Source organism: Theropithecus gelada, chromosome 16, assembly GCF_003255815.1.
Source record: "Theropithecus gelada isolate Dixy chromosome 16, Tgel_1.0, whole genome shotgun sequence".
In the NCBI taxonomy this organism is placed as follows: Eukaryota; Metazoa; Chordata; class Mammalia; order Primates; family Cercopithecidae; genus Theropithecus; species Theropithecus gelada.
In genome coordinates, this window is record NC_037684.1 from 6,363,565 (window position 1) to 6,375,812 (window position 12,248).

Below are 12,248 nucleotides of genomic sequence, written 5' to 3' on the forward strand. Positions count from 1 at the left end.
CAGCAGACTCAGGCTTTTCCTGAGAAAAGCCACAAACAAAATCATCTCTGAAATTTTTTAAGCAACAGCTTCCTGAAGCCTGGAATTTATGGGGCCAGTGAGACACTAAAATTCCACAACTCTCACATATGTATCTACCTACGGCTCAGTGAAGAAAATTCCACAACTCTCACATACACGTCTATCTAGGACTCAGTGAAGAAAATTCCACAACTCTCACATACGCATCTGTCCAGGACTCAGTGAAGAAAATTCCACAACTCTCACATACACGTCTATCTAGGACTCAGTGAAGAAAATTCCACAACTCTCACATACACGTCTATCTAGGACTCAGTGAAGAAAATTCCACAACTCTCACATATGTATCTATCCAGGACTCAGTGAAGAAAATTCCACAACTGTCACATACGCGTCTGTCCAGGACTCAGTGAAGAAAATTCCACAACTCTCACATACGCATCTGTCCAGGACTCATTTGAAGATGTTCCTCAGATTTTTGTTTAAGTTAAATTGGTAAAATACGAAAAGAAAATCTGGATTGAGTTTCAAATCATCTTAAATAGCAATCCTATGAACAATTATAACTGCAATTTCAAACACTAAGACTTAAATATATCACTTGATCATACAATTATCTGAAAACATATGATCAAAAACTTTGGTCAAGAGTTTCTTTCATGAATTCTTCAAGGACAGCTACCACATTTTTGGCTTCAGGCATTTCTTCATGTTCCACTTTAACAATCTTCAAAAGTATATCTCCGCTACCACAGTTCTTTAGGAACATGTAACATTTAAACAAAGCATAATGATTCATTTCTGCCTGTTGGATAAATCTCTTCAAATTGTTTGTGTCTTGTATGGCCTAGAAAAAGATTACCCAGTTAAAAATGTGTTAAGTGAAATAATAATGAAGCTAAAAAAAATAACTCCTATCCAGCTGAGAACTCAACATATCTTCCTGAATTGTTTGCTTTTCATATTACATATTTCCAAAATTTACAGTGCAGTATGCTTTGCCCTTGGTAGAAGAAAATCTCTCTGTTTTTTTCCTGTTTCACTCTTGTTGCCCAGGCTGGAGTACAATGGCTCGATCTCGGAGTTTGTACTCCGCCTCCTGGATTCAAGTGATTTTCCTGCCTCAGCCTCTGAAGTAGCTGGGACTACAGGTGTGCACCACCACACCCGGCTAATTTTGTATTTTTAGTAGAGACAGGGTTTCACCATGTTGGCCAGGCTGGTCTCAAACTTCTGACCTCAAGTGATCCACCCGCCTCAGCCTCCCAAAGTGTTGGAATTACAGGCGTGAGCCACTACGCCCAGCTGAAAATCTCTTTTTTTTTTTTTTTTTTTTGAGACGGAGTCTCGCTCTGTCACCCAGGCTGGAGTGCAGTGGCCGGATCTCAGCTCACTGCAAGCTCCGCCTCCCGGGTTTACGCCATTCTCCTGCCTCAGCCTCCCGAGTAGCTGGGACTACAGGCGCCCGCCACCTCGCCCGGCTAGTTTTTTGTATTTTATAGTAGAGACGGGGTTTCACCGAGTTAGCCAGGATGGTCTCGATCTCATGACCTTGTGATCCACCCGTCTCGGCCTCCCAAAGTGCTGGGATTACAGGCTTGAGCCACCGCGCCCAGCCGAAAATCTCTTATACGAAGTAAAAATACTTTAAAATAATCTCCTGCCTAGCATGGTGGCTCATGGCTGTAATCCCAACACTCTGGGAGCCCCAGGCAAAAGGATTGCTTAAGGGCCGGTAGTTTGAGACTAGCCTGGGCAACACAGCGAGATCCCATCTCTACAAAAAAAAAAATAATTAGCCGAGTGTGGTGGTGCACACCTGTAGTTTCAGCTACTCAGGAGGCTGAGACAGGAAGATTGCTTGAACCCAGGAGGTTAAGGCTGCAGTGAGCCATTATTGCACCACTGCACTCCAGCCTGAGTGAGAAAGTAATATTCTGTCTCTTTAAAACAAACAAAACTCCTAAATAAGGTGACAACAAGTCTCCATCAGAATTCTTTTTTTTTTTTTTTTTTTTTTTTTTTTTAGACAAAGTCTTACTCTGTCACCCAGGCCAGAGTGCAGTGGCATAATCTGGGCTCATTGCAACCTCTGCCTCCTGGGTTCAAGCAATTTTCATGCCTCAGCCTCCTGACATAGCTGGGATAACAGGCAGGTGCCACAATGCCCAGCTAATTTTTGTAATTTTAGTAGAGACAGGGTTTTGCCATGTTGACCAGGCTGGTCTTGAACTCCTGGCCTCAAGCAGTCCACCTGCCGTGGTCTCCCAAAGTGCTGGGATTACAGGCGTCAGCTACCGCGCCCAGCCCCCAACAGAATTTTGAAAACTTAGGCACTGAACCACTTTTTTTGTGCTTTGCAACTAAGATAAGTCGCAAATTGTGACCAAGACTGATGTTCCTTAAATATAAGCAAGCATTCAACCCAATTTATTAGAAATGATATGTATACAGAAGCTACCAAAAACTAAAGTAAGTGTCTTCTGATAATTCCAGTTTTGAGAACATCCTAATTAACAAGCATCACAGCTATAAAGCAAGTTTGTTACTCTGTCACTGGTACTAATTAAAATTCAGACAAAAATTTCATGTGCGACTTGGCACACAGCCAACTAATTACCTTTAGTTTAAAGTTCTCCAGTACTTGTCGGAAAAGAAAAGGGTTACCTCCTTCAGCACCATTTAAAAAAGCTTGCATCCAATCCTCACAAAACCGGTTACTTCCTATAAAACATTTCAGAGAGACTAAATAAAATGAAATTTTACAAAGCTTTATTTATTTATTTCAGACAGAGTTTCGCTCTTGTTGCCCAGGCTGGAGTGCAATGGCATGATCTTGGCTCACTGCAACCTCCACCTCCTGGATTTAAGTGATTCTCCTGCCTTAGCCTCCTGAGTAGCTGGGATTACAGGTGCCTGCCACCATGCCTGGCTAATTTTTTTGTATTTTTAGTAGAGACAGGGTTTCACAATATTGGCCAGGCTGGTCTCGAACTCCTGACCTCCGATCCACCTGCCTCAGCCTCCCAAAGTGCTGGGATTACAGCTGTGAGCCACCACGCCCGACCCATTTATTTATATATAAAACATCTATAATTAATTATTTAAGACTTGTATAATGGCCTAAAAAAAATGGTGTGCTCACCACATGGCTAAGGAATACCAAAATGGCTGAAGCCCCCTGTATGCCCCTTCCCAATCACATCCCCCTTCCTTTCCCATCAGAAAGCATGATCATTCCCACAGACGTCTTTAAACTTTTCCCATATACCTTTGTGTGTGCCAGCCTTATCTACATTATTCTGCATATGTTAAAACTTTTATGTATTTTTTCTTTTATGGTTATTTCACTAAATAGTATGTTTGAAAGCTATATTGACACAAGTAGCTCTAGTTCATTCATTTTCACTGCTCTGTTATATTCCATTGCATGAATATAGCAGTTTATCAGTTTTCCTGTTGATAAACACTTAAATTGCTTCCAATTCCTTCCTTTTTTCAAATAATGCCTTTATGGACATTTTAAAATTCGTCTCCTTGTGTACACATACTTGAATTTCTTTATGTACTAGGCGTGGAATTGCTAGGCATAGCATGATTTCCATGTTTCTAGAATTATATTGTTTTCAGCAAGTGGTTTCTCATTGTTTGAGATAACCATGTAAAACTGCGCAAGGCAGGAAGAATAAGGTTGTATCATATGCTCTCAGTGCAAAGATGGGGACTCGCAAGAGATGTAGGAAGGCTGCTTCAGAGGTTGTAGCTCACCTGCATTGCAGAACTGAGGCTGGGAGCTGCTGCAATCGATGACCACAGACTTATGTTGCTCCTCTGTCATGGCCATGCACAAAGAAGTCATGGTGCCTTCATGAATAAGTCCTTGAAGACTGGCCACACTCAGAAACCTGCCACACACACAAGTCCATTTCCACAAACAATATTGCAGGACGGAAGGGTGAAAACAAATTTATTTTGCACTAGGCTGGTGGGGAAGGGATGGGAGGAGCAGTTTACAAACATAGATGTCAATCTTGCTGTGGAAAATCTTTTCTCTTTGAAAAAACTGTGTTCTTTACCTGTTAATGTCTCTCTTTGTTTTTTCATCTGATTCTTTAACTTCAACAGGAGTATAACTCAAAGCCTATGAGAGAAAAATGAAACCTGATTGGTATATATATTCCAGTTTTTCTTGAGCAGCTACTCATGACTAAATGTCCCTATAAGTCCCTACCACACTGGACAACGATTGACGGGCACTGGTCACAAACTCTCCAGAGCCTTGTTCAGCCACTGCTCATTAACATTTTATAGAATCAAAATTGCTTTGGATTTTTGTTTACCTTTTCAAATTGTTTTGGAAACTATACCTTTCCCAGATGACTTTGAAAAGTAATTATTTTAAAATGTTTTATCCTATTAGGAAGACTTAGCATTTGAAATCCAACTCTACCTTAGTAATATCACTTTCTAGATCTGAGAAAATAAAGTGTGGTCTATCTTGATAGCAAGCGTAGTTTCAATATTTGGGGAGGGATGGGAGTCATACTCGGAGAAAATCAGTATGTTTCTAAATGATCCAAAGTGATACTCAGTTAAGGAAATGCTCTCGTTTGGGCAGTACTTACAGCATGTAGCAGAAAGGTAAGCTTTTCCTGAAAGAGAAGAACAACCCTTTGGATTGGGCATACAACATCCTCAAACCAGCTGCTCAGATAGGACTTTCTGTGACTCTCCAGGCCCCTTTCCTAAATCAAGAAAGAATGCCATTTGCTTTAATAGAAGCCTTCCCTTTAGTGGACTTCATATTTTCTTCATCATGTCCTTGATGGTAAAAAAGACCAGGATAGATACCTCCCTTTTTAAAGCTAACACCACCAATTCAAAAAAAGAAACTGCGATATATCTTTCCTGGCTTGTTGGGCAGGGTGAGGATTAATTCTGTGCTGAATTTATTTAAAACACACCAAGAAATACATTCTATAAAATGAAGAGACTGAATTAATAGGGTTCCATGCTATTTCTTCACAGGGAAGAGTTGGGCATTCACATGCCCCTGTCCTCCCACTATACTGTGCACTCAATGGAGATACTCACTCAATAATCCTCATTTCCCCAGCACTTGCGGTACAGTGTCTAAAACATGTATAGTATGAGCTTATTAAGTGCCTATTGAATGACTAAAGGCATGTAGATACAGAATTCATTCGTATTCAGAATGTGAACAGGGAAGGATACAAGTAACTCATCAAAGCACTCCACCCCACTTCAGATGTCAGGCATGCTGCCATGAGCACATCTGGCTTTCTAGGCTATGCTGCTCCCTAAAGACCAGTATCACACAGGAAGAGCTCTAGTCTGGGAGAACAGCTCTATTAGACTTGCATCCCTTGCTCACTCCTGCACTATCCCTTCCTCTCTCCTGCAGTATCTTCTAAGTATGTGAAAAGTAAAACTACTACTATATATGTAATAGGTTGTAAATTTGTGAGAGTCATGACTAACAACTGCTACAAGCTGAAAGCAGTTTTTGTTTGCTTTTTTGGGACAAGGTGTCACTCTGTCATCCAGGCTGGAGTGCAGTGGTGCGATCATAGCTACTGCAGCCTCAACTTCCCAGGCTCAAGCGATCCTCCCACCTCAGCTTCCCAAGTAGCTAGGACCACAGGTGCGTGCCACCATGTCTGGCTAATTTTTGTATTTTATGTAGAGAAGGGGTTTCATCTTGTTGCTCAGGCTGGTCTTGAACTCCTGGGCTCAAGTGATCTGCCCGCTTCAGCCTCTCAAAGTGCTGAGATTACAGGTGTGAGCCACCACACCCAGCCAGTTTTTCAAAGGTTTGAATAAGTTGATATGGATATGCCTAATTCATAAAAGATCAATTAATGAAAATAGAATGTTTTTAAGAATCTTTGATGTTGAGTTCAAGAACAGCCATACTATTGCATAGCATGTCTTTGTGCCAGAGGCTGCATGGACCACTACTTCTGACCATAATACAAATCTTATATGCCTAGAAATCAGGAAAAGGACATCCTCTTCCTCGCCAGGCATGTTACTACATGCCATTGAATAGATCAAATTTTTCTTTCTTTTTTTTTTTTTTTTTTGAGACGGAGTCTCGCTCCGTCGCCCAGGCTGGAGTGCAGTGGCGCGATCTCAGCTCACTGCAAGCTCCGCCTCCCGGGTTCACGCCATTCTCCTGCCTCAGCCTCCTGAGTAGCTGGGACTACAGGCACCCGCCACCGCGCCCGGGCTAATTTTTTGTATTTTTAGTAGAGACGGGGTTTCACCGTGGTCTCAATCTCCTGACCTTGTGATCCGCCCGCCTCAGCCTCCCAAAGTGCTGGGATTACAGGCATGAGCCACCGCGCCCGGCTAGATCAAATTTTTCATAGATACAAAACATCAGAAGTAGTCTTGTGAAACTTTCAGCACTTACAGAACTATGTTCCCTGTATCCCTTTAAAATCACCTGTGCTGGGTGTGGTGGCTCACACCTGTAATCCCAGCATTTTGGGAGGCTGAGGCAGGTGGATTACTTGAGCTCAGGAGTTCAAGACAAGCCTGGGCAAAATGGCAAAACCCCACCTCTACCAAAAATACAATTATCTGGGCATGGTGGTGCATGCCTGTGGTATCAGCTACTTGGGAGGCTGAGGTGGGAGGATCACTGGAGCCCAGAAAAGGCTGCAGTAAGCCATGATCGTGCCACTGCACTCCAGCCTGGGTGATAGAGTGAGACCCTATCTCAAAAAATAAAAAAGAAAAAGAAAAGAAAAAAGAAAAAGAAACCACCTATAGGCCAGGCACAATGGCTTGCATCTGTAATCTCAGCACTTTGGGTGGCTGCGTTGGGAGGATTGCTTGAGGCCAGGAATCCTAGACCAGCCTGGGCAACAAAGTGAGACCCCCATCTCGACAAAAAATACCAAAAGTTAACCAGGAGTGTTGGTATCTGCCTGTAGTCCCAGCTATTTGGGAGGCTGAGGCAAGAAGATTGCTTGAGCCCCAAGAGGCTGAGGCTGCAGTGAGCCTGATCGCACCACTGCCCTGCAGCTTGGGCAACAAAGCAAGACCCTGTCTTAAAAAAAAAAAAGAAAGTCACCTCTCTACTAGCTCACAAAGTGGCAAGTTTCTAGAATATAGGTGTCTTTGTGTCTATATGATTTGACAAGTAGAGCAATCACAGTATATTAATCATTTCAGTCTTTATTTTATTTTTTTAATTCTTTTGAGACGGAGTCTCACTCTGTTGCTCAGGCTGGAGTGCAGTGGTGCGATCTCGGCTCACTGAAACCTCTGCCTCCCGGGTTCAAGTGATTCGCCTGCCTCAGCCTCCTGAGTAGCTGGGATTACAGGCACCCGCTACCATGCCCGGCTAATTTTTCCATTTTTAGTAGAGTCGAGGTTTCATCATATTGACCAGGCTGGTCTCTGACCTTGTGATCTGCCCACCTCGGCCTCCCGAAGTGCTGGGATTACAGGTGTGAGCCACTGAGCCTGGCCCCATTTCAGTCTTTAAAAACCATTAAGTCAGTCACCTTACCTCACAATTCATGTTATTTTTCAGCCCTTGAACGTACTTGTCCAATTCAAGCCTGAAAGTATGTTCTTAAGGAAGCAATAAAGGATGAATAATGAAGACAGTATTTTGTCTCTCAATGAGAAATATAAAATCTCTCAAATAATGTGAGCTGCAAATGCAAGCAAGCCAAGGCAAAATGGCCACATGAAGGTATGAAATTCAACTAAATACACGAGGAGTAGAAAAGCTTTTTGGAGGTTGGTAGTAATAGTCTTCCACCTGCCTTCCCATGTTTTTCTTCCTGATGTTCTCAAAAACCAAAGAAAGGATATAGCTCAAGTCCTTTTTCAGACCCTCCTAAAAAACAGACCACATATTCTGAAGGGTTATGTTCAGAGTCTGTCGTTACTGTTTCAGGAAGCAATTTTTCATTTTGGAAAAGGCAGTAATAACAACCAACTCGGTAACCTGGAATTCTAGAAAAGAAAGAAAATGTAAAATGCATTATTTTGGTTACTCATGCATCTATAATTTTGTGGACTGCTCTGAATTTCGGTCATCTTGATCTGGCAACACCATTAAACTGCCCACTAACTCAGAGATTCCCAGACTTCTTGTTGGTGTGCTTGTAGCAGCAAAGAAAAACGAATGTGTACCCTGGAGGGCTTTAGTTAAAGCAGCCACTACCATACATGAAATTTCTTTGAATTCTCCTGTCTTACGTGAAGAATTCACACAAATTTCACTCTAGTTCATACCCACATTTATATTTTAAAAAAAAGCATGTTCTCCCCTCTCCCAAACTTTTACAAATTGATGTTTCAGGCAGATGTGCCTGAAGGTGGCCTCATCCTTGGGACGTGGCCTCAAACTCCTGAGGGAACCTGTATGCTAACTTCACGGCCTGAGTTGAACTATAATTAAGAGGTGTAATGGAGGCTGGACGTGGTGGCTCACACCTGTAATCCCAGCACTTTGGGAGGCCAAGGCAAGTGAATCACCTGAGGTCAGGAGTATGAGACCAGCCTGGCCAACATGGTGAAATCCCATCTCTACTAAAAATATAAAAAGTAGCCAGGTGTGGTGGTGCATGCCTGTAATCCCAGCTATTCGGGATGCTGAGGCAGGAGAATTGCTTGAACCAGGGAGGTGGAGGTTGCAGTGAGCCAAGATCAGACTACTGTACTCCAGCCTGGGCAACAGAATGAGCCTCTGTCTAAAAAAAAGAAGAAAAAAAAAAATAGAGGTGTAATGGAAAGACAGTTGGAATTTAACTAAGAATGCTCATGTTTAAGCCTGAACTCCATCAATTTGACCAGCCTCATGACCTGAGCTTACATAAACTTCTCTGAGTTTATTTCCTCATCTGAAAATGAAAATAAAAGTACCTGCTATATTTCCCCTTTGTAAGGAAAACTACAAAAGTTTGTGAAAATACTTTAGAAACTGCATACAAATTTAGTTTTAATAATCAACTCTTTCTTCTAAGTACAAAACTTACTAGTCTGGGCAACATAGTGGGATGCCATTTCTACAAAAAAAAAAAAAAAAAAAAATTTAAAAATTAGTTGGGCATAGTAGTGCCTGCCTGCAGTCCCAGATACTTGGGAGGCTGAGGTGAGAGGATTGCTTAAGCCCAGGAGGTCAAGGCTGCAGTGAGCTGTAATCACGCCGCTGCACTCCAGCTTGGGCAACAAAGCAAGACCTTGTCTCAAAAAAATAAGCTAATTAAATAAAGTGCAATTGCGTGCCAGGGTCTCTGCCATTCAATTAATTCCATTCCACAAATGTTTATGTGTGAGGCCCAGTGCTCGGGCTGCCAGAGAACAAAGACAAATTCGGCAGGTCTAGTAGGAGCTGATCTTTTGGAGTTTCTCATCACTTCTCATATTTAGTTCAGAAACAAAAACTCAGGACACAGCACATTTTGCACTTACTTCAGCTCCACAGATGCAACATTACCCAGCCCTTCAAAGACTGCACCTTTTGAAAGACGCTTAGCAATAAAACTGCGCAGCTCTGGCTCCACTTCGGATGGTAGATTAGTATCCGCCAAGGAGAGGCTTGACAAATGAAAGACACACATTCTTTACCAGTGGACTAGTGTATTCACACCCATTAAGTCAGACAGAATGGTACCAAAGCCAAGGGCTCTTTTAAGGACGGGGGAAAGCTGTCCTTATAAATCCTATTGGTGAAGCTCCTAGGAATGTATGTCACTAAGTATGATCTACCTCATTAAATAGCTTAAAATATTCCTATCTTTCCAGCTCATTCTCTCCAGTACTGTGACTCCACTGGAACCCCCAATCCACTGACCCTACCTCTTTTTCACAGTCTCTCAAGTTTCTCATCTCATTTCCCTCCTTATTCCACCTTAATTCCATGGTCAGTCATTATAATCACACCCCTGCACACATTCTTATCTTTTTTATCTTTCAACTTCATTGAGGTATAATTGATGATTTAAAATTTTCAGGGCTGGGACCGGGCGCAGTGGCTCATGCCTATAATCCCAGCACTTTGGGAGGTTGAGGTGGGTGGACCACGAGGTCAGGAGTTTGAGATCATCCTGGCTAACACAGTGAAACCCGTCTCTACTAAAAAAATACAAAAAAATTAGCCAGGCATGGTGGTGGGTGCCGGTAGTCCCAGCTACTCGGGAGGCTGAGGCAGAAGAATGGCCTGAACCCGGGAGGCGGAGCTTGCAGTGAGCCGAGATCGTGCCACTGCACTCCAGCCTGGCCAACAGAGGGAGACTGTCTCAAAAAACAACAACAACAACAACAAAAATTTCAGGACTGGGCAAGGTGGCTCATGCCTGTAATCCCAACACTTTGGGAGGCAGAAGTGGGCAGATCACTTCAGTCCAGGAGTTCAAGACTAGACTGGGCAACATGGCGAAACCCCATCTCTATCAGAAATACAAAAATTAGCCAGGCGTGGCGGTCAGTAGTCCCAGATACTGGGGAGGCTGTAGTGAGAGGATCACCTGAGGCCGGGGAGGTTGATGCTGCAGCGAGCCAAGATCATGCCACTGCACTCCAACCTGGGCAGCAGAGCAAGACCCGGTCTCAATTTAAAAGGGAAAAAAAAAAGGATTTCTTTCTAGCTAATCACCAAGCACAAGTATGTGGATTTGTTTGTCCCAGCCTTGAATGAACCAGCCAATGAGGAAATCAGGATGAGGTTCCTAGGGGACAGGAGGAATTGATGGTTTGACTCAGGGAAAGCTCAGTGGAAACAGAGTACCCACTGACATGCACAGGCCAGAGATACAGGGAAGATAAAAGCACATGCATGAATTACGGTGAAGTTCTTTTTACCTGAAATCATCACCAGAGGGAGTTTCTGCATTTGTGCCACTTGGGCTTCCGTCATCACTGTCCCCTCGTTGCTGTGCCAATCTGCAAGCCACAAAACCAATAGTGCTATCAATTGTGGGCTCTAAACCAAGAGGAGTATGGGGGCCTTGCAAGCAGGGTAAGGCAAGGAGTCAACTAAAAATGCTGCAAGGTGGAAGTGCACTGCCTATCCTCATGACAAGGAAAACCCATACAGCAGTGCTGACAAGAGCCCCTTCTCTCTCCAGGCCACCTAAGGGATGGAGGAAAGGTTAAATACCCAGAAGGTTCAAGGAGACTCCTTTAAAAACCAAACTTGACAGGGCCAAGAAGGTTCCAGGAAAGTCAGTCAGGAGAAGGGAAAAGAGGAAGCAAGAACAGAGGAAAACCAGAGGGTGGGGACAGGGGTGTGTGTGACAGAAATGGGAGAAAGTGGGGAGATAATGACAGAAAGGAGAGGGGACGGGAACTGAAATTATTGAGCGTGCGGGGCACTGCGCTAAACAAAGGGCAGCCGCAGAGTAAGGAGGTGGGATGATATAGGGGCAGATGAAGGGCACAGGCATGGTTGGGCCAGGCATACAAGTCCACGATGGGGGCTGGGAAGAGCAGCGTGAGGCAAGGAGCGCCCTTCAGGCCAGAGACCTTGGCTGGGAGAGGAGAAGATGGCTTTTAGGAGCGGCCGGGCCGCCGGGCCGGGGGTGGGGTGCAAGGCCGGGCGGCGGGCCAGGGGCGGGGCCGCAGGGGCAGGCGGGCTGGCAGGCCGAGCTGGGCGCCAGCACCTGCTTCCGCGGTAGCTGTAAAGACAGTAGTGGCTGCTGGACGGCGGCTCGAGTCTCCGCTCCTCGGCTGAGCCTCCCTCCTCGCTACTCTCTAGCTCCTTTTCATCTCCATCCAGCGATTCCTGCAAGGAGGGGAGCATCGCGACGGCCTCTGGGTGGCCCTGTGTCTCCGCCAAACCGCTCCCCTGCTGCCGTGCAGCCGTCAGTATCCGGGCTCGTCCGGCTCCCGGCGCTCGCACACCTGCGTTCCGCTGGTTTTCCCGGGTTCGCAGGCAAAGACTGCCCTGGAAAGGGAGGCTTTTCACCCCACAGGGGCTGACAAGCGTACTGAGTTCGCCTTTACTGAAAAACTTTTACCATTTATTTTGAACTTATTTTCCTTTGAGTCGTCTAGGAAACTTACTATGTGATGAGGGTGGCACAACTGCCTAGCCACATGGAAAAGAATAAGGCTACTTGTCTGCCTCCTTGTTCGCGTGCCAGCACGCACAGACACCCGTTCGATAAAAAAGTTAAGAATTTAAAATGAATTTTGTTAAAGTGAAAATATGGGATAATGTTAATTCTTGAAGTTAA

The 12,248-nt window shown here is 44.3% G+C and overlaps 1 protein-coding gene across 2 annotated transcripts; it reads right to left on the bottom strand.

Moving 5' to 3' along the window:
* Positions 1–483: 483 nt before the first annotated feature.
* C16H17orf75 (chromosome 16 C17orf75 homolog) lies at positions 484–11,859 on the bottom strand. 2 transcript variants are annotated; one of them, XM_025361355.1, is made up of 10 exons: positions 11,673–11,859; positions 10,873–10,953; positions 9,484–9,609; positions 7,879–8,022; positions 7,568–7,625; positions 4,647–4,766; positions 4,098–4,162; positions 3,790–3,926; positions 2,642–2,745; positions 484–868 (listed from the first exon to the last, which is right to left on the bottom strand). In XM_025361355.1, the coding sequence occupies exons 1-10, from the start codon at positions 11,810–11,812 to the stop codon at positions 653–655; spliced, it is 1,191 nt and encodes a 396-aa protein (XP_025217140.1). In that variant the 5' UTR covers positions 11,813–11,859; the 3' UTR covers positions 484–652. The 2 variants fall into 2 exon arrangements, with proteins under 2 accessions (XP_025217140.1, XP_025217141.1); XM_025361356.1 differs by having other exon boundaries at positions 4,647–4,761; positions 7,563–7,625.
* Between the last annotated feature and the right edge of the window lie 389 nt (positions 11,860–12,248).

Coding starts and splice junctions, on each gene's coding strand:
- C16H17orf75 (XM_025361355.1), bottom strand. CDS start 11,812: ATGCTCCCCTCCTTGCAGGAATCGCTGGATGGAGATGAAAAGGAGCTA. Junction 10,954..11,672: donor TACAGCTACCGCGGAAGCAG/GTGCTGGCGCCC, acceptor TGTGGCTTGCAG/ATTGGCACAGCAACGAGGGG. Junction 869..2,641: donor TGGAGAACTTTAAACTAAAG/GTAATTAGTTGG, acceptor ATCTTTTTCTAG/GCCATACAAGACACAAACAA.